The sequence below is a fragment of the Gymnoscopelus microlampas genome (genome assembly GCF_963454915.1).
Source record: "Gymnoscopelus microlampas genome assembly, chromosome: 17".
Classification (NCBI taxonomy): domain Eukaryota; kingdom Metazoa; phylum Chordata; class Actinopteri; order Myctophiformes; family Myctophidae; genus Gymnoscopelus; species Gymnoscopelus microlampas.
The window spans coordinates 6,757,530-6,784,728 of record NC_139954.1 but is presented as its reverse complement, the minus strand read 5'-3'; the positions used below and the strand labels follow the sequence as shown (position 1 = coordinate 6,784,728).

At 44.8% G+C, this 27,199-nt stretch overlaps 1 protein-coding gene across 2 annotated transcripts in view; it reads left to right on the top strand.

Moving 5' to 3' along the window:
- The window catches only part of ranbp2 (RAN binding protein 2), a 46,469-nt gene extending 19,586 nt beyond the window's left edge, over nucleotides 1–26,883 (top strand). The window contains exons 11-27 of one of the 2 annotated variants that reach the window (XM_084083893.1): nucleotides 1,432–1,593; nucleotides 2,649–2,786; nucleotides 4,641–4,772; nucleotides 5,174–5,395; nucleotides 5,986–6,069; nucleotides 7,238–7,379; nucleotides 7,921–8,018; nucleotides 8,127–13,158; nucleotides 16,570–16,737; nucleotides 18,574–18,657; nucleotides 19,343–19,557; nucleotides 19,778–20,144; nucleotides 20,831–20,914; nucleotides 21,634–21,785; nucleotides 22,693–22,966; nucleotides 23,333–23,679; nucleotides 24,806–26,883. In XM_084083893.1, coding sequence (XP_083940019.1) covers nucleotides 1,432–1,593; nucleotides 2,649–2,786; nucleotides 4,641–4,772; nucleotides 5,174–5,395; nucleotides 5,986–6,069; nucleotides 7,238–7,379; nucleotides 7,921–8,018; nucleotides 8,127–13,158; nucleotides 16,570–16,737; nucleotides 18,574–18,657; nucleotides 19,343–19,557; nucleotides 19,778–20,144; nucleotides 20,831–20,914; nucleotides 21,634–21,785; nucleotides 22,693–22,966; nucleotides 23,333–23,679; nucleotides 24,806–25,111 — 8,007 coding nt within the window. In that variant the 3' untranslated portion in view covers nucleotides 25,112–26,883. Of the gene's footprint in view, nucleotides 1–1,428; nucleotides 1,594–2,648; nucleotides 2,787–4,640; nucleotides 4,773–5,173; nucleotides 5,396–5,985; nucleotides 6,070–7,237; nucleotides 7,380–7,920; nucleotides 8,019–8,126; nucleotides 13,159–16,569; nucleotides 16,738–18,573; nucleotides 18,658–19,342; nucleotides 19,558–19,777; nucleotides 20,145–20,830; nucleotides 20,915–21,633; nucleotides 21,786–22,692; nucleotides 22,967–23,332; nucleotides 23,680–24,805 lie in introns of both variants that reach the window. The other variant, XM_084083892.1, reaches the window with a different exon arrangement.
- The last annotated feature ends 316 nt before the right edge of the window (nucleotides 26,884–27,199 follow it).

The following is a 27,199-nucleotide window of genomic DNA, read 5'->3' as shown; positions in this document are numbered from 1 at the left end:
CTTCAATCTTCTGAATTTACAATGTGTGTAAAGGTCGTAACACACGGCAAGCGGTTCACGCGGGAGTTACCTGTTGTTTTGTCCTCCGCGCCCGCTCGCCTCACCGCCCCTCAACTTCTCCGCGCGTCCCAAATAATCGCCCGCCTCTCATTGAAAATAAATTAAATGGGCGCGTTGGCCGCTTGCCGTATGAAAGGACCTTAACACTTCCCACAACTTTTTGTTGAGGGACACTGTAGGGAAGACAGATGGTAGGAAAGCTGAGAGACAGACTGTAGGAAAGAAGAGACAAACAGTAGGAAAGCTGAGGGGGAGACGGTGTAGGACAGACAGACAGTAGGAAAGCTGAGAGGGAGACGGTGTAGGACAGACAGACAGTAGGAAAGCTGAGAGGGAGACGGTGTAGGACAGACAGACGGTAGGAAAGCTGAGAGGGAGACAGTGTAGGACAGACGGTACGAAAGCTGAGAGGGAGACGGTTTAGAAGAGACAAACAGTAGGAAAGCTGAGGAGGAGACGGTGTAGGACAGACAGACACTAGGAAAGCTGAGAGGGAGACGGTGTAGGACAGACAGTCGGTAGGAAAGCTGAGAGGGAGACGGTGTAGGACAGACAGACGGTAGGAAAGCTGAGAGGGAGACAGTGTAGGACAGACAGATGGTAGGAAAGCTGAGAGGGAGACGGTGTAGGACAGACAGACAGTAGGAAAGCTGAGGGGGAGACGGTGTAGGACAGACAGACAGTAGGAAAGCTGAGGGGAGACGGTGTAGGACAGACAGACAGTAGGAAAGCTGAGGGGGAGACGGTGTAGGACAGACAGACAGTAGGAAAGCTGAGAGGGAGACGGTGTAGGACAGACAGACAATAGGAAAGCTGAGAGGGAGACGGTGTAGGACAGACAGTAGGAAAGCTGAGGGGGAGACGGTGTAGGAGAGACAGACAGTAGGAAAGCTGAGAGGGAGACGGTGTAGGACAGACAGACAGTAGGAAAGCTGAGGGGGAGACGGTGTAGGAGAGACAGACAGTAGGAAAGCTGAGAGGGAGACGGTGTAGGACAGACAGACAGTAGGAAAGCTGAGAGGGACAGTAGGAAAGCTGAGAGGGAGACGGTGTAGGACAGACAGACAGTAGGAAAGCTGAGAGGGAGACGGTGTAGGAGAGACAGTAGGAATGCTTAGAGGGAAAGGAGGCAGTGTACGAGAGAAAGACAGTAAGAAAGCTGAGAGGGAGACCGTGTAGGAGGGACAGATGGATGGTAGGAAAACTAAGTGGTAGACAGTGTAGGGAGACAGACAATAGGAAAGCTGAGAGGGAGAGACAGAAGAAAGGTATTGATGTCGCTGGGTATCGTAATGTGTGTTTGCTGGAGTCTGCGTGGCATCATGTATAATTAATAAATGATTGACCTGGTCACTGTGTTGCTTGAAGCAGGGAGTGGCCGTCAACTCGTACTACGAGCAGAAGGAGTATGTGAGTCGCAGCGACCACTACTGGAAGGTCGTCCTCCCTCTCCTGGACAAGATCAAACACAGACGCAGCATCCCTGAGCCACTGGACCCGCTGTTCATCCACTTCCCCTCCAAAGACATCCAGGTCAGTAAGAACTGTTAGGAAAAATATGTTTGCGGGAAGTGTTGTCAGATTTAGCAAGAGAAACAAGCATTCATGTCTACAAAAAAAACAAACGCAAAAGAAGCAACTAAGCCTCGTGAGCATGCATGCACACACACACACACACACACACACACACACACACACACACACACACACACACACACACACACACACACACACACACACACACACACACACACACACACAAACTATTTGAAAATGGCATATCTACAAGCTGGTAGATCTGCTATAAAAAAAAGAAAGACATCTTGGAAACAAATGTTTAAAAGGTGAGATGTTTATGAAACATTTTTAATGCACAGAATTGGTCACTGTCACAATTCTTTCAGATGGGGGTCAGTGGACAAATGCATATTCATTTGGGGGGGTCCTTGACATGAAAATGTCCAGAACCACCACTGGTTTAAGAAACTTTAGGAAGGAAGCCCAAATAAGCAACTACACTTTAGAAACAAGCCCCCAAAGAACTGTGCCCTCCTGTAGTATTTATACTATATCATCTCACAAGCTCTTTAAAAATAACCTCTTGAACATTCTTCAGTTTTCTGTCAAAATCTGACCTTAGTGTTATTGAATCATAAAATAGTCAACATATACATGGACAAGTAAGACGCGCGAACGCTGGAAGCGAACGCAGCTCGAAAATATTGTGTATTTACGGACTGTGTGTGTGTGTGTGTGTGTGTGTGTGTGTGTGTGTGTTTTGACTGCACTCTGGCGCACTCTGTTGGTTGCACACAGGCAGTGCAGGCAGTGCACACATACTGCACACACACACACAGACAGAGACACAAGCCGAGCAGAGTTTCATAGTATGCTCCACTTGGGCGGAGGCGCGGCTTTGCCGCGCCTCCTTCCGCGTTCGCAATAAAGTGGTTACAATAATTGTGATGCTGTATTAACACATTTGGCTGGGGACCCCCTCAAGGACCCCTGGGGGTCCCCGGACCCCACTTTGAGAACCACTGCTTTAAAGTACTAGTATGGCTACTGTGTGTGTGGGTCATTCTTAGATCTCAGCGGTGAAGGGTTATGAAGAGGATGCCATGATCTCATCCGGCACCCTCCTGGACATCGAGGGCAAGACGGAGGAAGCCATCGCTGTCCTGGAACCCATCAATAACTTGTCATCCTCATGGCTTCTGGCACAGGTAGGGTTTGCTGGGGGCCCCATGAGTCGGTATTTTGCATACCCTGTGAATGTCGCATGGGGTTTGGCAGTGTTTATTTTGACAGCAAATGTTGATTTAGTCATAGTCTTTTGAATAAAATTAAATTTAGTTTTAAGTCACATTTTTGTCATCTGAAATATTTTCGACTTTAGACTAAATATACCATTTCAGTCGACTAAATCTACAGTTGATGTAATTGACTAAAAGGGAACAGGTTTAGTTAAACTGTAATGCATCGTTTTAAATGATTCTCAAACGTGCATTCTTCTACATATTCGTTTAAATTTGAGGACAGTGAAACTATTCGCAATCAATCTAACTAAGATAAGAAACGCATTCACTTCTTTAAGGTGGTTTCTTAACACATTGCCTGCCAGAGTTTTTTCAGATTTTTAGCTGTTGCCTGCCAGGGTTTTGCCATGTTTTTGGTACCTGTTCGCGTAGCCACAGATTTTTTTCCTCCAGTATGATTGATCCCCAGATGGTTTCTAATCACAGATGAGATTCAGGTGTGGTTTCACAAATGTCAACGAGGTAATTTTGACCTCGTTGACATGTTTGGTTGATGTTTCAATATAGCTCAAAAGCAGTAGTTTTAAACCAAAAAACAAAGTGAATTGTTTGTCCGTTTGAATTTTAACATTGAAGTGAATGGAGCAGCAAATCTTCGAACATTTTTAGCTCCTAATCTGTTCATAATTCGACAAGGGTTGAAATTATAAAAAAATGCAAAAAAAAAAAAAAGACGTATATATACGTCTTTGGCGGACAACAGCTGATAATTAAAAGACGTATATATACGTCTTTGGCAGCTAATGTGTTAAGCTTGCGTTGTATTTCAAGTTTAGCGTAAACGCACTAGCTTACCTGATACAATTTAGTTTGTGCTTACCTTTGAATGAATTTCGGAATGACTTGTCTTAGTTCTACTCGATCATTTCTCCAATAGTCCCTCCCTAACATTTTAACCTAGTGCTTATTTGGTGACAAAATTGTCAATATATTTAGTCATATCTTTAGTCATCATAGCTTAGTTTTTATTTAGTTTCCGTTTAGTTTTTTTCAGTGAAAAAGGTAGTCCACTGAACATTTTCTGTTATAAAATGAACACTGGTGGATTTTGTGGTTAGATCTTACAAGGCCTATCTATGTGACTTTATATGATGTTGTAACTATGTTTACAGCTGTCCCTCTCGGCCAGGTCTCTCTTGTAAAAGAGGTTTTATTGTTGTTACCTTGTCAAATAAAGGCTAAAGAAAAGGCCTCTAATGATGCACTCAACGTAGGGTAGAAACACCATCCTGCACTGTGTGTCCAGTGTACTGCAGCAAACTGACAAGATGGATGAAATGCATGTAAATCAATCTAATGGGTCGTCCACACACAAAGCACTGTAATCATAAATATATAGTTTTAAAAATTGTTCTAGCTAATGTGGATGGCAGAGTCCACACCACAATTACAATAGTTGAAGGGCACTTCACGTATCATACCTCTGACCTGTGGCAGCCAAAGCTACCGTGCTGTAAAGAAAGACTACGGTAATTGTTAAGGGTTTTAGAAGCTTCCCTCCATTCAGAGGGCCCGTGTTTTACTGTAGCTGCTGTTCCACCGTTCTCCCTCATGAGAACTTAACTTGTATGTTTCTCAAGCCAGTTAACTCAACAGAGGCCTGTTAAATACGTGAAAAGAACGGTTCTGGAAACGGTTCCAAATGTGATGGAAACTGACTCCGGTTTCTCATTGTTGGATTCGGTTCCTCTGGATCCCAATCCGTTTCCCCAATGTGAATGTAGCATAACGACTGGCGGTGCTGATCTGTTGTTGTTGCAGATCTACCAGCGGCTGTCGGAGGAAGCAGGCAACGGTGTGGAGGAGACCCAGGACAGATGCATCATGTTCCTGAAGAAGTTCAGGAACCAACTGTCCAAGATCTACAGCGCTAACGTGGATGACATAGAAAAGGTGCCTTTTCCCTTTGCCCTTTAGTTTTGTGAAACAGCAATACATTTGCACGATATGACAAAGGAATTGCTGTCCAGCTGTTCAATAGAACTCTGTAAAACGTCACACTGATGCGTCTGTTTCCAGTCGTATGGTTTATTTTTAGTGTTTTTTTTAAGATGTTTGAATGCGTGGATTAAAGTTGTCTGTCGCCACGACCGATTTCAGTCATTTTGATTAATATAATAAAGAGTATTAGAAGGTGTTAAACTAGCAATAGTTCATAACGTAATAACATGTTCTAATGCTTAAATTATGAATCCCAAAGCATCTTCCATAAAATCCTAATGGAATGCTAATTTAGGAAACTCAGCACTAGTGAGTAAGACTACTTTAAGCTCTATTTGTATTCCGTTAACCAGTTGCCTGTGTCGATGGAAGAGGTGATGGACCTTCTGAACGAGGTCAACCAACAGCTGGGGGAGAGTGACGAAGGTCTGGATGAGGAAGAGGAGGTAGAAACTGCACAACCGGCTCACTCCAGCCCGGTAGAGCTCAGCCAATCGGCGGCCACCATCTCCCACATCAAGTTCGCCACTCCTTCGCCAAACAAGAGCGCCATCTCTCCCTCCAAAAGACCCCTGGTACGCAACATTGACTGCTCGATTTCAATTACAAGTGAACGTTATTCAACTGGTCATTATTTTGTTTTCAAATCCCAGATGGTTTGCATGCTGTGAGCTGGTTTTTAGCCCTATTGTGGGCAAACATTGGGCACATTCTGCAAAGAATAGTATATCAATGAGCTCACAACGCTTGTAGATTTAGGGGACCAAGCACAGACCCCTGGCTGACCACTGTTAACTGAGCTGTTCTGATGAGTGTGTGATGACACTGTGGTTTTGTACATTTGAACTAGGCTGACTATAAGCAGGGTTGCAAAATAACATTGTTAGGATATTCTACAACCCCGAAGAAGACCTATTTTGTCGTGTTTGTATTGCAGAATGAGGTCCATGTGTATTTTATTTTTTCCACTGTTCTGTCCTTTCTGTTTTATCAAGGGTGCCAGTAACTTTGGAGCTTATTGTATATCCGCCATAATATTTCGAACACTTGCTTGAGGAGTCATTCTATGAAATCTTTGCAGAATTATTTTTAGATCATTCCTCCATTTCCTGCTACAGGACTGTTATTGCATCTGATATTAAGTTCCGTTTGGTTCTCCTTTCAGATCTCTCCCAAGACGCCACCTCATTGGGTAGAGGACCAGAAGAGTCTCCTCCAGACGCTTATTCAGCAAGTAGAAGCACTTAAGGTCAGCAGCACCAAAGTTAAAACAAACCTTTTATCAGACTATTCCTGGAGTCAAATTCCACAGCTGTAATTTGACTCCAGGAATAGATTCAATGCCAAATGTACCCATCACACGCCAGTTTGAGATGGTTCAGTGTAGAAGACGAGGTTAAGCAAATATCAATGCGATTTGGTATTTAAGATACTCAGAGGGACAGTGCCCACATACCTGTCTTAACTACTTCTCCAATGTGAGTGACAGTCACAACACCAGAGGGATCACCCTCGATCCGGTACCCCCCAAATGTTTTACAAACATGGAAAAATTCTCATTCTACTACTCTGTCTCCAAAATGTGGAATGACCTGACATCATCCATTAAAGGATGTGAATCACTGGTTTGACTAATAAAGTATTCAATCATTCAATCAATCAATATCAAACCATGTATCGGAGTGAATGGAGGCATTTACATATTAGATTAGTATGAAACTCCTCCACAGTGAATTACGACAATTAAGTGCAAAAGTAAAATGCTGCGGTTAACGCTAGTGTCTTGGCAAAACAAATATTGCTATAATAATCACATATGATAGATTAAGCCCTATTTTGTACTTCGGCTATTCAAAAATTGCTGATGTCTCGTTGTGAGCTTGTAGATCTGCTTATTTTTTGGTTTTTGCAAATGTTTTGAAAAATTCTAAAACATATATGTGAAAATATATTTTTGTAAGATATTTTCCTGAATATGCACACCAGGGTTGAAAGTGGTTAATTACATCCAGGCAACAATCAAGGCAGCTCACAAAACAAAAAGGTGGTTAATATTTGGGGTCCGAGGATTACATTCTTCTATTAAAAAAACTAAAATGGACAGCTAGTTGGATGCAGCAGGTCCATGTTTTACACTTAGGTGTTTGTATTGCAGAATGTGGACCATGTTTCACACTAAAGTGTAATGAGGTCGATGTTTAACACTAAAGTGTGTAATGAGGTCGATGTTTCACACTAAAGTGTGTAATGCGGTCGATGTTTCACACTAAAGTGTGTAATGCGGTCGATGTTTCACACTAAAGTGTGTAATGAGGTCGATGTTTCACACTAAAGTGTGTAATGAGGTCCATGTTTAACACTAAGGTGTTTGTATTGAAGAATAAGGTCCATGTCTCACTAAGGTGTTTGTGTTGCAGAACGAGGTCCATGACCTGAGGCACAACGCCAGCGGGAACAGCGGCTCTCCCCACCACAGGATGTATGGAGAGAGCTATGGAGCCGAGGGCCTACAGGAACCATACACCCCGGCACAGTCCTACCACGGAGCCCCCCTAACAGGTCAGTAACGCCCAGTAGTTAGGGAAAGAATATGTATAATTCCAACCCCCAAAAATGGCTCTGAAGAGCCACCCTTTAAAACCCTTTGTATCAATATTTTTGATTTTTAGAAAATGTATTTTTCAGGGAAGCCCATTGAGAGCAAGCTGTTTTTTTAAAGGACGCCCTGATAACCACATATAAAACACATGCATAATGAAAAACGCTAACAAACATTTGAATCATATTACAATCGTCACAGATGCAAATAAATATAGTGTACATGAAACCGGTGCAGTGTGTCCTCTAAATGTCTCTATTGAGACCAATCGCACCAGTTTCAGAGAGTCCTGAAGTTTGTTCCATTTGTGTGGAGCATAATACATGAAAGCAGTCTTTCCTTGTTCACTGCTCTTACGTGGACTGGTATATCTAATGTGAGTTTGTGAACGTGTTGAATGTCCAGTAACCTTTGGTTCTAAAAGCGAGGATAGGTACAAAGGAAGAAATTGATAATTGAATAATGTATACCTTTTATAATGATCTTATGCTTTTCTTTCAGTTGCCACCACAGGTCCATCTGGATACTACAACCAGTCTCCTGCTTATAATAATTCCCAATATCTCCTTCGTCCAGCGGCGAATGTAACCCCTACAAAGGTAATTATCACCTGCAATTGATGTGATTTACATTTTTGTCTTTTATTATTCTTGCCCTAGCTCTGGTTTAGTGAATCCAAATAATGTTTTTTTTTCCCTTGTTCACAGGGCCCAATGTATGGTATGAGCCGCATGCCACCTCCGCCACAGCACATGTATGCGTACCAGCAGCCCACACATACGCCTCCCCTGCCAGCGGCTCCAGGCTGCATCTACCCTCCTCAGGACCAAGTCTTTGGCGCCCCTCTCCGCTTCGAGTCGCCAGCCACCAGCATGCTCTCTCCATACAGCGAGGAATATTATGGCCAACCCGCCACCAACCCTCCTCCACTGCCTGAGCCTGGTTACTTCACCAAGCCGTCCGTAGCCCCTGTGCAGCCACCAAAAAGCGCAGAGGGGAAGGCCATGGATTTTGGAAAGATCGCCTTCGCCCCCCAGGCGCCATCCGAGGTCCCCAAAGTGCCGAGTTTTGGAGCTGGAGTAGTGGCTCAGTCCACACCACAACCATCCTCGTTCAAATTCAACTCCAACTTCAAATCCAATGATGGAGACTTCACCTTCCCGGGCTCGGCCAACAAACACAGTGAAAGCCTGCTGGGTCTCCTGACGTCAGATCTTCCCACCAAAACGGATCCACCTGAGCAGATGCCTCCGGCCCCGGAGCAGCCCCCCAACCAACCTGGCATCTTCACGTTTGGCACCAAAGGTGCCGGCGGGTTCTCTTTTGCCGATGCTGTGCAGAGCTCAGGTAACGGGGGCCTGTTCGCAAACGTGGAGCAACCGTTTAGATTTGACGACGCCCCCAAGCCGATATTTGGGATGACCACGCCTGCAGAAGAGAGGGTGGCAGAGAGTGACAACGACAGCACCCACCCGGAAGAGGATGACGATGGCCCTCATTTTGAGCCCATCGTGCCCCTTCCTGATAAGGTAGATGTGAAAACGGGGGAGGAAGAGGAGGAGGAGATGTTCTGCAACAGGGCCAAGCTGTTCCGATTTGAACCTGACACGAAGGAGTGGAAAGAGAGGGGCATTGGCAATGTAAAGATCCTAAAGCACAACCAGTCCGGGAAGGTCCGCCTCTTGATGAGGAGGGAACAGGTTCTGAAAATCTGTGCCAACCACTACATCATAGCTGATATGCTCCTGAAACCAAACGCCGGCTCAGACAAGTCGTGGGTTTGGAATGCCATCGATTATGCGGACGAACAGCCAAGGACGGAGCAGCTGGCCATCCGCTTCAAAACTGCAGACGAGGCGGCGCTTTTCAAAACGCAGTTTGAGGAAGCGCAGAAAATTGTGCCCAAGTCGCCGGAAAAGCATGAAGATAAAGAGAAGAAAGAACTGGAACCCACTCAACCCCCAGCATCGTCATTTGGAGCCCAGTTTACATTGAAAGATGGAGAATGGGACTGTGATATTTGCTGTGTGAGAAATAATGCCACGGCTACAAAGTGTGTCGCTTGTCAGAGTGACAATCCTAATGCTTCATCACAGCCAGACGGCAATGAAGCCAAAGGCCTCGCCGAAGGGTCGACCTCAGCAGGGGGCTTCTCCTTCAAGTTTGGGACCGATTCGTCGAAACCCGCCAGTTCAGGCACTGGATTCACAGGCTTTGGAGCTTTCGGAGCTTCAGTGCCCTCTTCTTTTAAATTTGGTACATCAGCTGCTACTTCAACACCTGCGGAAACTGCAAACAGTGCGGACGCTGCAAACAAGGCGCCAGCTGCCGCATTTGGCTCTGGCTTCGCTCAGTTTGTCAAAAAGCCAGGGCAATGGGACTGTGACACATGTGCTGTGAGGAATGATGGCTCCGCGGACAGTTGTCTTTCTTGTCAAACTCCCAACCCCTCAGCTAAAACGGACTCCGTGGCAGCCCCATCCGCTCCCGCTGCGAAACCCTCTGCTCCTGCTTTTGGCTCTAATTTCGGGGCACAGTTTGGTAAGAAGCCAGGACAGTGGGACTGCAACGCGTGCTGTGTAAGAAACGATGCTTCTGCGAACAGCTGCGTTTCTTGTCAAACTCCTAACCCCTCGACTAACACGGCATTAGCTGCAGGTGCACCTGCCGCAAAACCCCCTAGCCCTGCTTTTGGCTCTGCATTCGGGGCACAATTTGGTAAAAGCCAAAGCCCTAGTCCCTCAGCTACAACAGATATAGAACCTCCACCAGCCCCAAAGCCATCAGCCACATCATCTGGGTCAAGTTTCGGGGCACAATTTGGTAAGAAGCTAGGACAGTGGGACTGCGGCACGTGCTGTGTACGAAATGAAGCTTCTGCCAACAATTGTGTCTCATGTCAAAGCCCTAATCCCTCAGCTACAACAGACATAGAACCTCCGCCGGCCCCAAAGCCATCAGCCACATCATCCGGGTCCAATTTTGGAGCCGCTTTTGCTAAGAAGGACGGGCAGTGGGACTGTGACGCCTGCCTCGTCAGAAACGATGCCTCGGCCTCTAATTGCGTCTCCTGTCAGACTCCTAATCCCAACCCCTCCCTGGGAGCCATGTTTGCTAAGAAGGATGGCCAGTGGGACTGTGACGCTTGTCTGGTAAGGAACGATGCGTCTTCCAATCAGTGCGTGTCCTGTCAGACCCCTAATCCCAATCCAAGTAGCACAGCCAGCACCACTGCTCCTCCCAGCTCTTCATTCAAATTTAGCTTTGGAAGTAAAGATTCATCCAGTCAACCTTCTGGAACTGGCTTTACAGCTGGAACTGGCTTTACAGCTGGAACTGGCTTTACAGCACCCTTTGGTAGCTCTTTTAAGTTTGGCCAAAGCAAAGACAGCAAAGACAGCAAAGACAAAGACTCTGCTTCTTCGTTCAAGTTTGAGGCTCCACCATCTGCGGCCAGTAGTGCTTCAGGGTTCTCCTTCTCACTGCCTGTTTCATCTGGTGGCTTTAAGTTTGGCACTCAGAGTCAGGAGGACGCTGGAAAGGAAACTCCTGCAACTGAGGATCCAACACCTGCAGAGCCAACACCTGCGTCAGGGTCTGCTTCCATGTTTCTTAAGAACATTGCCGATCAGCACAGAGAGAAAGAAAAGGAGACTGGTGTTTCTATCTCCACACCATCGTTGGAAGACACCGACCCAGATAATCCACTATTTAATGTTAAGCCGAACACCTTGGGTTTTGGAGATGTGGCTTGTGGAGACTTCCAGTTTGGGCAGAAAGACCCAGATTTCAAAGGCTTTTCTCGTGCTGGTGAGCAGCTGTTTTCAGCACTCCCGGTGACCCCCAGCAAGGGGGTTGCCTCAGCTGACCAGGGCGAGGAGGACATGTACAAGACCGAGGAGGAGGATGACATTCAGTTTGAGCCTGTGGTTCCGTTGCCTGACAAGGTAGATGTAGTGACCGGGGAGGAGGACGAACAGGTCCTCTACTCCCAGCGTGTCAAGTTGTTCAGATTTGACCCTGCCATCAGTCAGTGGAAGGAGAGAGGGGTGGGGAACCTCAAATTCCTGAAAAATACAACCAATGGCAAACTGAGGGTGCTGATGAGAAGAGAGCAGGTCCTCAAGGTTTGCGCCAACCACTTGATCACCACCACTATGAACCTGAAACCCCTGGCGGGCTCTGATAAGGCGTGGATGTGGCTTGCCAACGACTTCTCAGATGGTGTCACTACACTGGAACAGCTAGCTGCAAAGTTCAAAACCCCAGAACTGGCGGAGGAGTTCAAGCAGAAGTTTGACGAGTGCCAGAGACTACTTTTGGACATCCCTCTGCAAACCCCCCATAAGCTTGTAGACACGGGCAGGACCGCTCACCTCATTCAGAAAGCAGAGGAGATGAAGTCTGGCCTGAAAGACCTCAAATTCTTCCTGACGGATGACAAAACATCCAGCACTGGCTTCGCTCAGTTTGGCAAAAAGCCAGGGCAATGGGACTGTGACACGTGTGCTGTGAGGAATGAGGCCTCTGCGGACAAATGTCTTTCTTGTGAAACTCCCAACCCCTCAGCTAAAACAAAGATGGGGAAGGAGGAAGGCCAAGCAGACATCTCGACGGTTACCGATGTTTCGGCGCTTGTCATCAAGCACGCCGACAGTACCGGCCCCACCCTGGAGTGGGACAACTACGACCTCAGAGAGGACGCGTTGGATGACACCGCGGACACGTCCGTCTACGACTCTCCCATCGCCAGCAGCCCTGTTCGAAAGAACCTCTTCCGCTTCGGAGAATCCACCACTGGCTTCAACTTTAGTTTCCAACCAATTATCAGTCCAGCCAAGACCCCTACTAAACTGAACCAGAGCGGGGCCTCTGTGGGCACCGATGATGAGCAGGATGTCAGTCAGGACGAGGACCGGGATGGTCAGTACTTTGAACCTGTGGTCCCCTTGCCTGACCTGGTGGACACATCCACCGGGGAGGAAGAGGAGCAGGAGGTGTTTTGCCACCGGGCCAAGATGTACCGCTATGATAAAGACCTGAGCCAGTGGAAGGAGAGGGGCATTGGAGACCTCAAGATCCTGCAGCATTACGACACCAAGCGGGTGAGGCTGATCATGAGGAGGGACCAGGTGCTCAAGCTCTGCGCAAACCACTGGATCACTGCAGCCATGAAGCTGGAACCGATGAAGGGTTCTGAGAAGGCCTGGATCTGGAGCGCCATAGACTTTGGTGAAGGAGCCGACGGCAAAGTAGAGCAACTGGCTGTGAGATTCAAGTTGCAGGAGATGGCCAACAAATTCAAAGAGGTGTTTGAAGAAGCCAAGACGGCACATGATAAAGATGATCTGTTAACTCCAGTGACTCCCAGGGTGGATACTCCTCAAGACACTGCACCCGCAGCGTCTCCAGCACCACCGGCTATCCCGGTATGTGGGAAAGCAGCCATCGCCATCCTGGAAGAAACCACCAAGGAGAGCACAGAACTGTCCCCTGACTCTTTCCACACCCCCGATAGCAAGACCTCGGTGGCCAAGTCACTGTTCAGCTTCTCCAAAGTGGTGGTATCCCCTCCCAAGTTCGTCTTTGGCACAGATACCCTCCAGAAGATCTTTGGATCGCCCAAATCTTCCCCCGAGTCCGAGTCCGAGGCGTCCTTGTCCTTCTCCGACGCCAGAGACGGTGGACCTCCTGCCCAAGATTCTCCTGCAGTGCCTGCATTCAGAATCCCAGAGAAAGGTAAAACCGTCTACTCAAGTTGACCGTGTTATGTTTGATTCTGAAGTGAATTTGTTGATTTTTGCTTTACTTTTCCGATGCTCGTCTCTGAATGGCAACATGTTGGGTTTCTTTCCACATCATTTGACAGTTTGACCTCATTGTCTTGTTCCACCTACCTCTCATGTTTGCACCAACCTATGTTCAACCTATGTTGACAGGATCAGGCTCAATGTTCACGTTCCTCCACTTCCGCTCCATACAACCTTTTTTTCTTATTATATCTTTAAATATATGAGATAAGTATACTTAGACAATTCTTGCAACACATTCAAATGTGACTACAGTCATAACAAGACACACTCTCAAAAGGATTGCCTGAATATATAACCATTTTTGAATAATTCCAATGTACATAACCGTATTTAATTAACCTATAATTGACCAGTTTTAGACTTGTTATTGTGATTTATAACTCCACCGTACTTTTAATTCCTTCTCACACGGCAAACCGTTATCTTTATAGGGTTGGATTTTAGGCTTTTCAAAGATAACCCAATGGCTTTTTGGACCAGCACATCTGCCACCCAATTTGAGCCCCCAGGTACTCTTTGTCACAACGTGTGTGTGTCGCCACGTGACATGTTGACCCACTCGAACCCTCACCTGGCTGGCCCGTCACTGCCAGACAGACATAACCCAGCTGCACGGAGTGGAAAAACCAAATCAGGATGGCGAATGCGCTGCATGTCTTAGTTTGTGTGATCAAGCGTGGTGCTGGTTTTTGAAGAAACCTGTACATTTGTTTGCTAACCTCCCGAGTGACCCGCTAAATATGTGTGGATTCATATAAAACTAGACAAAAGTAGACGTTTGTTGTGCCTACAGTACAGTTCAACTTCAAGTGCACAGTCGAACAGGATGGTAAAACAATTAGGATGAAATTATTACTAAATATAATTTAATTGGCCAAATTAAATAGAACAATAAATTGACTGGTACAGCACATTATAAAACTGAAACAAATCTGAGAATGGAATATAAATGCTGCAAAAAGATTGGTCTATAAATGTAGGCACTGGGCAACCATTTGGAAGGACAATATGAGACCCAACACTTGATATCATGATTTCACATTATTTATTTATTTTATTTTATTTTTTTGGTGCGTTTTACTCATTTTTCTCCCCAATTTAGTCGTTTTGCCAATTGATTCCTTCCCACACACATTTGTGTGTTGTATCCTACTGGCTCACCTGGCAGTGAGGAGCCCCCACCAGGAGGATGTAGAGCCTTCCTCCTATACCTCCCCAACATTCCCTGCTGGCAGGTGCCACCCCCAGCCCGTAGTAGTACCTGCAGTGATATCACATTGCCCGCCCGGCTTCCCTCCTCCGAACACGGGCCATTTGTTTTCCGTATAGACGCTCGACAAGGCTGGATGCACCACGGTGGATTCGAACCCACAACCTCCGCGGCGGTGGCCAGGCGCTTTACCACTGCGCCACCCGAGCGCCCCAATTTCACATTATTATGATGATTTGTATTTCAACAGGCCATGTATTTCCCATTTTAATGCTCAAAGAAGGCTTGGTAATAATATATTTATAGTAGTATACATCCACTCTTTTCGTCCTAACTGGGCTGCAAACATGCTACTACCATACTCCTACTCTCTTGTTGCTTTTAAAGACAGGCTTGCAAGTAACTAAGAGCACTTTGATTTTAAATTAAGACTGAGATTATCTGTCAGCCTAAAATATCACAGAAAGCTGTTTTGCCAAGCTACCATGTAGTGCGGTAACTTACAAACGGCAAGGATTAATGACTCATCATTCAGTATAGATATATCATACTGTATGTGGCCAAATGTCTTTATTTACATTATTTGTAAATACTGCAAATAATGTAAATGCTTTGTGCTTAAGGTCCTGTTTAGACAGGACTTTAGATGGACAGAAAGCCATGGGCAGAGAACGGGGAAGTTATGCAACATGGGTCCCCGAGGGCGGAATCAAACGAGGAACATTGTGATGTTTTATAGTATGGTTTTCATTTGACAGTAGATTTTTGTGGACAAAAAATACCATACGTCTTCATTGTGTTCCACGAAATACGAAGTGTATGCGCGATGACGTCAAAAGTGTTGTTTCTACTTTGCGGCCGCACATCAGCATGACCAACGACATGAAGTGACAACCGCTTGCATTGCAAGTGAACAAGGATGCAGGAGTTTATGTATATTCACTTACTGTATATTTATGGAACAATACAATCTGTAATCATGTCATATTAGAGGCCCCTGTCAGCCCACTGCTCTTGGAACTTTTACTATTTTCCATCCCTAATTGGTATATCTGTTGCAACACATTTAGATGTAATACGGTACACGACTATCAGCACAGGTTGTAAAAACAAGGGTCTGCAGGTCCTGTTACTCTCCCTGTGTTGAAAGGTGAGCTGAGGAGATTCCACTGAGCGTTCACGCCCAGAGAGGAATGTGCTCTCCACGTCACCCGCAACCATTTTTAGTGCAGGACGGGTAGCAACAGGGTGTAAGGCGAAGCCCCATCCAACTACCAAAAAGGTAGCCAGGGTTCAAGTTAGGATAGAACGCTCCTGTGCTTCACTGGGTATTGGGTTGCAAAATGACTAGGAAATGCATTCCGAGTGTGCCCCGGTAGTTTGACAGTAGGACAAATGCATGGTATAGAATTGTGTGCAATTGCATGGAGAATTTCTGTGTGGCTAACTAACACCTGGATATGCAGAGAACCCCTGAAGGTGGGAACAAATTGAAGTTCCAAAGCTGCAAACTTGACCTATAGAGTACCAAAGTCTGACGTCCAAAGCCACACCCCGTCAGTCATACACATTTCCCCATTTGTTTTTTTGATAGTGATTGTCAGTGATTGGTAGGCAGGCTTGTATTTTTGGCTTCTTAACCCATTCAATCCGGGGGAATTAGATGTCTTTGGGCTATTCAGAAAACAGAAGATATACCATAGTGCGGCACTCTGTGCTGCACTATGAGCTTGTAGATCTGCTATTTTTGAATAGCCCAAATAAATCTTAAAATGACAGAGATGCGTTCCCGGATTGAATGGGTTAAATTAGTTTTCCACATTCATTTATGCTTCGTAACCATATTAATAAAATGCATGGACTGATGTATTATCATATTATACTCTATATATAAATTCAGTTTTTCTTATATTGATTGATTTAAACAAAAAAGGTCAGTGATATTTTTGAATGGGAGCATTTCTTTATGACGCAGGGGGTGTGACTTGGGTACTCTAGCAAGTCTTCTACCTTTTTTGTTACAATGTAACCACAATGAAGCAAGTTAACTGTAATACTGTCTCCTTCTGCAGCCTCTGCTCACACTGAACCTTTCCCCTCCTCATTGTTTCTGTTGTTGTTGTGTAGCGCCCCCTCAGGCAGAGGCAGGTAATGAGTCAGACGGAGAGGTGGAGGTGGTGTATGTAAGGGAACCCACGGCTGAGCAGGCTTCCTTGGCCCAGACGCTACTCCTGCCCCACACCTTCTTCTGTTACCAGAACGAACCAGACTACGCCAGTGACTCTGAAACAGACGGTGAGACAACTACACAATACTGCCACCACTTTACTTTTTTCCTTAACCTTATATGAATCCTATAGTCCCTATTGTGGGGTGGACATTTTAGCAAAAATAGCCAGTCTACAAGCTCACAGTGCGCCGCGTTTTGCGACGCACTGTGAGCTTGTAGATCGGCTCTTTTCCACAAAGAGATTTGGTGTAGAGCAGTTAGTTAGTTAGTTAGTTAGTTTATTTATTTCGGTCATGATTTCTTTTTTACAACAAAACATTTGAACATACAGTACATCTTAGTCAACATGATGACTATTTGGCCGAAAAGGTATGGGCTGAAGCCGAAGCTTATTTTGCCCACCTTATCACCTTTTAAAATAAATTATCATAGTAGCTTAAAGAAAACGTAAGCGCAAACAAAAGAAAATGAACTAACACAAACTTCAAATATTACATTTCAGAATAGATGAAACAAAAAAAGATGAAGGAATAAATAATAAAAAATAAATAAACATTTGAATTTACATAATCTTTTCAGACAATTTGTACCTTTTGCAAATTTAATTATAACAATATCTTCTATCACTAGTATCGTTGTTACTATCGCTATTTTGAATTCATTACTATTTGTATTTACTTAATAATTCAATTATCTATTTACTTTCAAAATACTGGGTTACATTTGTATCAATATACATATCTCAATATATCTTCTTACACATGATATATGCATTCAAATACACATCCATAATTATGTATATGTATATGTGCAGTGTGGTCTAAAATGTTTTTTTTTTAATGCCAAGGAGAGCTTAGCTCTGAGAGACGAGGGAGACGAAACGGGGACCCCCACTACATGCATTGTATAAAATTGTATTTCATAATTTCAACTTGTTTATTTTTTGAGACTGCAACTTGATAAGAGTCTTTCAAAGCTAACTCACCATATTTAGCTGTCTGTCTCATCAATGTCTGTTAACCGTTTTGAGAAATTTGAGACTAGCTTGGAAGTATTCCACAGGTTTTTCTTTTATTTTAAGTGCCTAATGCCTGTGTGTTGGTGCGACAGCTGTGATGGCTTCATAGATTTTGAAGAGATCAACGCTGGAGCAGCACGGACAGTTTTAAGCCTTGTTATTATTTAGGTGCAAGTATAAAAAGTGACTCTTTTATACTTGCACCTAAATAATAAAAGGCTTAAAACTGTCCATGCTGCTCCAGTGCTGATCTTTTCCGCATCTGTTGTCCCAGTGACGCACCGGACTGGCCGTTTTAGGCTTAGGCACGCCGGTAAACTCCCTTTGTTCTCAGGCTTCATAGATTTGTTTGACGGCACTCTGCTAATATGTTGAATTCATGTTAAAATGATTCAACTAAAAACAAAATGTAAAATAGATGTTCCTATTACACACACATTTGGTGGGCCCCTTGTAGGAATTCTGAGGACCCCCTGTTGAAGACCCACGGTGTAGAGAGAAAAAAGGAGGGGGGGCTAGTCTACAAAGCATACAGTATATTTTAAGTGGGTAATTTGACCAGATGTACTGTAGTGTCCATTCAAACTGAGGGGGGCACCTAATATGTCATCTGTAATCTAACACCTTTCAGAAGCATAAAAATACATGATCTCCTCCAGACACGTATGAGCCCTTAGATGGCCCTGGAATGTCTCAATAAAGGCCTGGATTTGATTTGATACCTTATTTGATCCTCAAGAGGAAAGGTTAAGTTCTGTAAAAACAATTAAAAAAAACTGTTATTCGCTGAAGAATAGCAACTTGTGTGCCAGGGAAGTAAGGAAGACCCTCAATCGATTAACGCAACCCCCCTGAACGAGCTGAACTTGTGCTGTGTTTTCAGATGAGACCTTTGAGTCTGCAGTGAAGGCCTTGAATGGAAAGCTCTATCCTGATCCCACAGAGAAACGACCTGCAGCCTCCCATGGTACATTATATGTATATACATCTCGGCATGTAAATGATATCCTACATCTCAACATGGGCTGTCACGATTACAAACTTAAGTTGACGATTAATTGTGTGTTTGGCATTGAACATTGGAACATATGAAGCCTTTTAGGCTTCGTAATCACAAATTGCACAGGGCAGATATGACAAATAACTGAAACATACAAAGAAATTATTGACATATTTTATCATTTTATACATCTTAAAAAAAACTGAAATGGCTGATCTACAAGCTTACAACGCATCACAAAGTGACGCTTGTAGATCTGCTATTTCAGCTTTTTTTTAATATTTGAAAATGTGTGAACATTTTTCAACATGGTAACGGTTATGATGATTTTGCAAAAATTATTGCGACTATCTCAAATAATTGCGATTAGACGAGTATGTAATAATTGTGACGGGCCTACTCAACATGTACATTATATATTTAGTACATCTCAACTCTCCTCTGAAATAAATACAGATTATCCTTCTTTTCAATTACCATATCAGTTTGATGTATTTGTAACAGACATACAGTATACATATGTAGACACTATACACATATCTATGCATTCAAAAAAGGCAGGGAAATGGATGAGTTTCCATATCTCTGTGCAAGTTTGATACAAGAGCTGTCGGTTAAATTAAAAGCGTCTCCTCATCTCGTCTACCTTCAGGCGCCCAGGCGGAGGTGGCCGATGGTCGCAGCAGTACCCCAGATTGCCAGGTGGTGTGGGAGAAGAAGGCCACCCCAGAGGAGGAGGAGAAGGCCAAGAGCTTGCAGCTGCCCCCCACGTTCTTCTGTGGCCTGGGTACCGCTAGTGATAGCGACAGTGACAGAGACAAACCGGACGACTTTGACACGGAGGTCCGCAAGGCCCAGGAGGCCCTGGTACGCAGCATCACTAACTTATTACATTTTAGTAAGAAATAATATAAATATAATAAATAACTGCACACAGTAAGTGACATGAATGACCAGGTATAATAAAACTATAAAAAAATGCCCAATCACATTTTTATCTGAGAAAAAAAACCTGCATGCAAAGGAAATACAACACATGCTGTGTAAGCCAGCATTGAATTGGAGCTTAATTGTTGAACTGTTTCAGGATGCCGAGCTACAAATGGGAGCTGCTCCATCTTCCAGCAGCCCAGCCGAACCTCCTCAAGACCAGACCGCTGTCCAGGAGGTTCTGGCCACTTCTCAGGAGACTCCAGCACCACAGGACCTGGGTCAGGATGCCCCAGAACCACAGGCTGTGGCCCAGGAGACCCCAGAAGAGCAGGCTCCAAGCCAAGGGACTGTAGAAGCGCAGGCCTTGGAGCAGGAGACTGAACCAGACTCTTCCACACCCCGAGAGCAGTCAATTGAGGCCCAGAGTGTGGCCGCTCCCATAGACCTGTCTACGAAAAAGACCTCTGAACCAGACTCCACCACTGACACTGCTACTACTACTACTGCTGCTGCTACTGAAGGTAATCTAGTGAAACCACAGATTTTTAAGAGACAGGAAAGCGAGGGGGTTACATGTGATACAAGGCCTTGATTTGAAGCCAATATGCAGCATGCAAACTAACCGTTTGAATATTATGACCTATACATGTAATTATAACACTGTTGTCAATTGACAACAGTGTTATAATTACATGTATAGTGTAATTATGTGTAATTGGCGAGATATCTTGCTCCGTTGTGTCATTGATGAGGATCTTCCAAAAATGTTCTCCTCATCGCCATACACTGTATGGTGAAGCAGCTTGCAAAGTCATTCTTTTAGCACATAAAGGAAAACAAAGAAAGCTCATATATAACATCACATGCTATACATTAACCCATTTCGACCTGAGGCCAATAATAAAAACGCCTTTTAAATCCTAACCTAAGTTTTCAGAAAATCTTCTATTTTTTATTAAAAGAAATGACACACAATAATGACACAGGTGCTTTCCTGGTTTTAAAGGTATAACAACTTATAGGCTTTCCCGGTCTTAATGGGTTATGGAAGGTCAGGTTAATGAAATAAATATATAACACCAACTACTACACAGTAAAACAAAACATTCTCCTATCTCATCCATTAAATACATTTTAAACAGACTACTTGGCGAGTATTCTGGCTGCCGTGCACTTAACCTCCCTTTACCCCTCTCTGTCTCTGCAGACTTCGGCTTCAACTCATTTGGGAGCTTCTCTTTCGCTGACCTGGCCAAAACCACCGGCGAAGAGTTTGCATTCGGAAAGCAAGGTTTGCAACCTCTTTATAAACAATAATGCATCATTGATTTTGATTCGTTGACGGAGAGGAGATCCCTTGAGGGATGAGCGGACTCATCCGAGCAGAGGTGAAATGTAGACGAAACTGGAAGAGACTGAGGACACATTTAGCAACCGATGACGCACGCGCAAACCTCCACAAAACTGAGTGGACAAAATCTGAAACGGTGGTTCTCGAACTTTTGAATGTCAAGGACCCCCTGTAACTCATGAGAGCATTCCATGTGTGCACTCCCTAAGAGTTATAGACCTGTAAGGGTCCATTTGGAATACCCTCAAGGAACCCTGTGCGTCCCTGGACCCCACTTTAAGAACCTTTTGATCTAGAAAGGGAGAATAAATGTCAACATTTTTGCTTTTAAGCCCCTTTTCTGCCCAATTTAGTCCTTATGCCAATTAATTCCTCCCCACACACCTTTGTGTGTTGTCACTGCTATTGCATCCTACTGACTCACCTGTCACTGAGGAACCCCTACCGGGAGCACGTAGAGCCTTCGTCCTACTCATCCCGCCCGACACTCCCCACTGACAGGTGCCGCCCCCACCCCGTAAGATTACTTGCAGTGACAAACATCACCCGCCCCGCCCGGCTTCCCTCGCCCCGAACATGGGGGAGTGGGCAGGCACTTTACAGCTGCACCACCCGAGCGCTGCCTGTATGTAATAATTAATGTTTTCCTTATTTTCTAGACTCCTCCTTCTCGTGGGCGAACACCGGGGCTAAGGTCTTTGGGGCTGCAGCGCCGCCGGCGCCAAAGAACGACGGAGAGGAAGAGGGGAGCGACGAAGAGGATGCAGCCAACAACGACATCCACTTTGAGCCCATTGTGTCGCTACCAGAGGTGACCTACTGACACACACACACGTCTTTAAAAATATGTTACGTCCATGTCCCACCCCGGGGTTCGAACCTGGGTCCCCCCGCGTGTCTAACAATGTCTCCCACTGAGCTAATGATAGAGCACACTTCTTGATCAGGTGGAAAAAAGAATTTTGACCTTCAGGCAAAAATAGTTAGCACTTGTCAGCCAGTAGTGCTGATACTAGGGGTGGAAATTAAAAATCGATTCATAGATTAATCGCGATGCTGACATGGACGATTATGAATCGATTCACAAATGTCAAAAATCCAAGCCAGATTTTGTTTGGTTATCAGAATATTGAGAAGCCTTTCTTATAAGTCAGTGTTATTTTACAAAAAAGGTTTATTTTCTTGTTGGTTTTCTGCAATTGTTGATGTTGGCAAATATAACCTTCCAGTTGACAGTGACACATCTCTTCCATTTGTTTCTCTTGTCAATAAAAGATAATGGAAGTAAATTAATCGCAATGCATCGCTAATTGGAATGAAAGCGAATCGTTGCCCTCGGAATCCTATCGTCAGGTACCTAGCGATTTCCGATTTCCGACCAAATACAACCACCACAGTTGTGCTAGTTATATTGTATTAATGCGGCACTATGTAACTTTTTTTTAAATAAATAACATGTAATGTTGTCCAATCTGTATGGTAGGGTATGTTAATACAATATAACTTATACAATTCGGGTGGTTGTATTTTGCCTCTATTGAGATATTTAGATTGTGTCAAAGGTCATGTCTCATTTTGAATTTTGAATCTGAGGTCAAGATTCAATATATCCCCTGAGCAAGGGTAAAACATTCAGCACTCCAAATCCGGGCGTAGAAGAGGGAAGTTAAACAGTGCAGCTTTAACACACGAATGAAAACGGTCTCGTTCTGTCTCAGGTGGAGACCAAGTCTGGTGAGGAGGAGGAGGAGATCCTCTTCAAGGAACGGACCAAGCTGTTCCGCTGGGACCGGGACCTTAATCAGTGGAAGGAGCGTGGCGTGGGCGACATCAAGATCCTCTTCCACCCCGTCAAACACTTCTACCGCGTCCTGATGAGGCGCGAGCAGGTGCTGAGGGTGTGTGCCAACCACACCATCTCCCAGGCCATGGAGCTCAAACCCATGAACTCGTCGGCCAACGCTTTGGTCTGGACCGCCACAGACTACACAGGTACACTGTCGCTTGGAACAGTGATTCTTCAAGGACCCCCAGTTTAATATGCATTAGGCCAGTGGTTCTCAATTTTTGTGTTTGGCCTGGGACCCACATCTGAAAATATTTTGTGCCTGGGACCCCCCATACAAGATTTGTATTCCACATTCGTATATAGGGTTAATGTGGTTGAAATGATTATGCTATATTAACTAATTTTGTTGGGCACCCCCTGGAACCCCCTCAAGCACCCCTGGGTGAGAACCACTGCATTAGGCCATGGGGCCCCCATTTATTAGTTGTTTTTTTTTTAATCTCTGGGACCCCAATCTGCACTGTAAAAACCTCTGCGTTAATTTAACTCTCGTTCGCATCTCTCTCCAGAGGGCGAGGGCCGAATAGAACAGCTGGCGGCCAAGTTCAAGACCCCCGAGGTGGCCGAAACCTTCAGGAAGACCTTCTGCGAGTGCCAGAAGCGCATGGGCCAGGACACCTCTGACCCGTCCTACACGCACATGTCCCGGGCCTCGCAGCACTCCAGGGAGACCAACCCCCTGGTGTTCCTCACCGTGGCGGCCGACGGCCAGCCTCTGGGCACCGTCACCGTGGAGCTTTTCTCCCACGTCGTCCCCAAGACGGCGGAGAACTTCCGGGTCCTGTGCACCGGCGAGAGGGGCTACGGATTCCGGAACTCCACGTTCCACAGAGTCATACCGGACTTCATGTGTCAGGTGAGGAGAGGGACTAAGAACACAGTGGGTGTCGGTTGATCAAATATCACAATAATTTTTGACCAACTTCTCACAATATTTTAAGTCAAGACACCTTTATTTGTAAAGCACATTTAAAAACGACAGGAGTTTATCTCTTGGAATGAAGAGAAAACGACGTTAAGATCACATTACAGTTCTTTCCTTTCCAAGTTCAAGAAAAGCTCAAAACTTAAAAAGACAAAAGAATACTAAAATCAGAGAACACACTAACAGAAACTGAGTAAAACTGAAAAAAGTTAAATGACATACAGTGGTTATGATATAAACCTAGACTATCAATCGCCCTCAGACAGAGCTAAAAGTGAGGGAGAAAAGTGTCTTTAGGGTCGATTTAAGAAGATGTCTGTCTAAGAATGAGATTTAGATGTTGTTTTGACAGATGTTTAACATTTGTGGTTGAGAGAAAACAAAAATAAGAAGAGAAACAAGACGAAAAGTAACAAAGATATACGTATCTGCAGCCATACTAAACTAGGATCAAGGAAAGTGAAGGGCTAGGAGGTGAGGTTGAGTCTGAAGAGGTGAGTCCTCAGACTTGCATGCAGATCGCCTGCTGCAATAAGATTTTACAACTCCTCTGGTTGGCTTGATCAGGCTGATTAGGATGGGGTATCATGTGGAAATCAAGCACAGGACTCTTAGAAGTGTTTGGTCTACTGTCTTGTCTTTCAATAATAGGTTGACTAATGTTAGATGCCTATTTTACAATAAATAATGTGTTGACTATTTTAGATGCTTTTATTATAATGTTTATTTTTCTTGTCCGTTTATGAGAGCTGCTGTAACGCCTTAATTTCCCCTCTGGGATGAAATAAAGTACCTACCTACAGTACCTGCATGCAGATTAAAAATAAAACAAACTCAAACCCTGCATGCATTCATTCTTTTACAAATCAAATGCCTGGCGAAAATAATCTTGTAAAGAATTCCACATCCCACAGTGACCGGTTCTCTCCCAGGTTGATGAATTGAATACATAGAACCACAGTGGTTATCCAAGTGTTTAACTGTACCTCCGTGCCGTTTACATTTTTGACTAATAAAGTAATCAATCAAAACTCCTCTGCGCTGTTGTTATCCTCAGGGAGGCGACATCACCAACCACGACGGCACGGGGGGCAAGTCCATCTACGGCGGCGCCTTCGAGGACGAGAACTTCGACGTGCGCCACACGTCCTCCGGCCTGCTGTCCATGGCCAACAAGGGGCGCAACACCAACAGCTCCCAGTTCTACGTCACGCTGACCAAGACCGAGCACCTGGACTTCAAGCACGTGGTGTTCGGCTGGGTGCGAGAGGGCATGGACGTGGTGAAGCAGATGGGCGCGCTGGGCACCAAGAGCGGCAAGCCCAGCAAGAGGATTGTAATCACAGACTGTGGACAGCTCTAGTGCGTCCGGCCTTTTAAAACGTCACCTTGCTTTGATAACAACGGTGGATGATGGGGGGGGTGTTCAGCGAGGCTGCAAAAAGACCTGTAGAGGAAAAAAAAGACATTCCGCGTGCAGTACATGGCTTTTGGTCAAAACCCCCCCAAAAATGTGAAGCAGGAATAAAAGCTCTTAAGTACTGGAGCCGTTGATCTGAGATCTAAGTGACTTTGGTTTTGTAAAGATGTATTTTGAAGCTGAATTGGGATCTGGCTAACCTTTTTTTTTGTGGTCTAAAAAGCACTGGTTCTCAAATTTTGTAATTTCATGGTCCCTTGGTTTAGAATTCATTAGGCCACGGACACCTATAACTTTGACAGTTAAGAACCAAAAGGACCCTTACAGGTCTGTAACTCCTTAATCATTTAGCTGGGGACCCTGCTTTGAGTACCGCTGGTCTAAAGTAGTGCACTTCATAGGGAATAGGGTATAATATATTTGGGGGGTGGTTTAGACCAGTGCTCTGTTGCCGTGTTCAACTTGCATCTTCCTCATTCTTCTTCCCAAGGAATGGTCATAACGCAATATCCTCAAAACTGTATTTTGTGTGTATAATTGTACATGGACTTTTCTTCCTTTTCTTGTGTTTGTTCTTTTGCATGTGTTCCAAAAAACGCTGGTCTACATTGGCCTCTTATTTAACAAGGTTGTTTTTTTTGTTTGTTCCTTTTGTGTAAGTCATACTTAATCTGAAATTGATCGCAGAGATGGTTGTTTTACAGAAAGCACCTGTCGGTTTGGAACTGTGTTCTTTCCCCATTCTTCTAAAAGCTGCCTCTGTGTACAGTTTGCTGTAGGTGTAATTGTTTTGTGTTTCTTTGCTGCGTTCATTAATATGCAGGGAATGACAGTTTGCACATGCCTCCGACTGAATAGTAACAGCTGAATATAGCTGTTCCACAAGCTCATGATGCCTCACACTGTCGTGCTTTGTGAGCTTGTAGATCGGCTAGGATCAGAATTGATTTGTGTGTGTGTGGGGTCATGGAAGTAGTTATAGATGCGGAGGATATTGGGATTGTCTGAGATCTCCATCTCCCTTCTCAGCTCATGTTCTACACCCTCTTTTTCTATCTAAGTATCCCATGGAATTGACACTCCTTTGACTATGACATGGTCCACTACCGGCCCTCTGAGATGTCTGCTGCTGGACGGCCCGCCATGGACTCCCAGTCACAGCAGCACTACGCCACTGATGAGGCCTCCCTAAGCATTGCTTAGAATGTAGCCTTTAGAGCCACACTTTGCTTTCCATTATTTCTCCCTGGCAAAGGTAGACATTCCCAAAGCTGCCCCTTCCCCCAGCGGTTGACCAATTTCAAAGTCAAATCGAAGGTGAATTCATTTGCTGCTGAAGGTTGGAGCGTGAGCCAATAGCCCCCCAGTCCTTCTGAGTGTGTGTGTGTGTGTGTGTGTGTGTGTGTGTGTGTGTGTGTGTGTGTGTGTGTGTGTGTGTGTGTGAGTGAGAGTTACTGCACATGGGATTGCAAACTGGTCTTTCAAGACTTTTTTTTTTTGGTTCTGCATCATACTGAAGAATAAAAACACGATGAGGCATGCAACAGAGTAAATCCCCCTAAGATGGAAGGAGACTGCAACCGTAACAACGTTGCATATGATTTTGTATTTTAAAAGGACCCTCTGATTATGTCTGTTATATTGAGATTATAATTAAGGTTCAAACAGTGCTTATTAATGCTGGAAAAGGAGAAATAAATAAAGTTGGTTTATATAAATAATTTACTAGTCATTTTATAGACTTGTTTTTATCTGTAGACTGTGTGTCGTACGTCATTAACCACTTTCATCCTGGAGCTGAACTTAAGAAAAAACAAATCCATCCATCTTCAACCGCTTATCCGGAATCGGGTCGGGGGGGGGGGTAACGGTTCCAACAGAGATTTCCAGTCTTCCCTTTCCAGAGCAACATTAGCAACTTCCTCCTGGGGGATCCAGAGGCGTTCCCAGGCCAGTGTGGAGATATAATCCCCCCCATCTGGTCCTTGGTCTGCCACAGGGTCTCTTCCCAGTGGGACGTGCAGCGAGGAT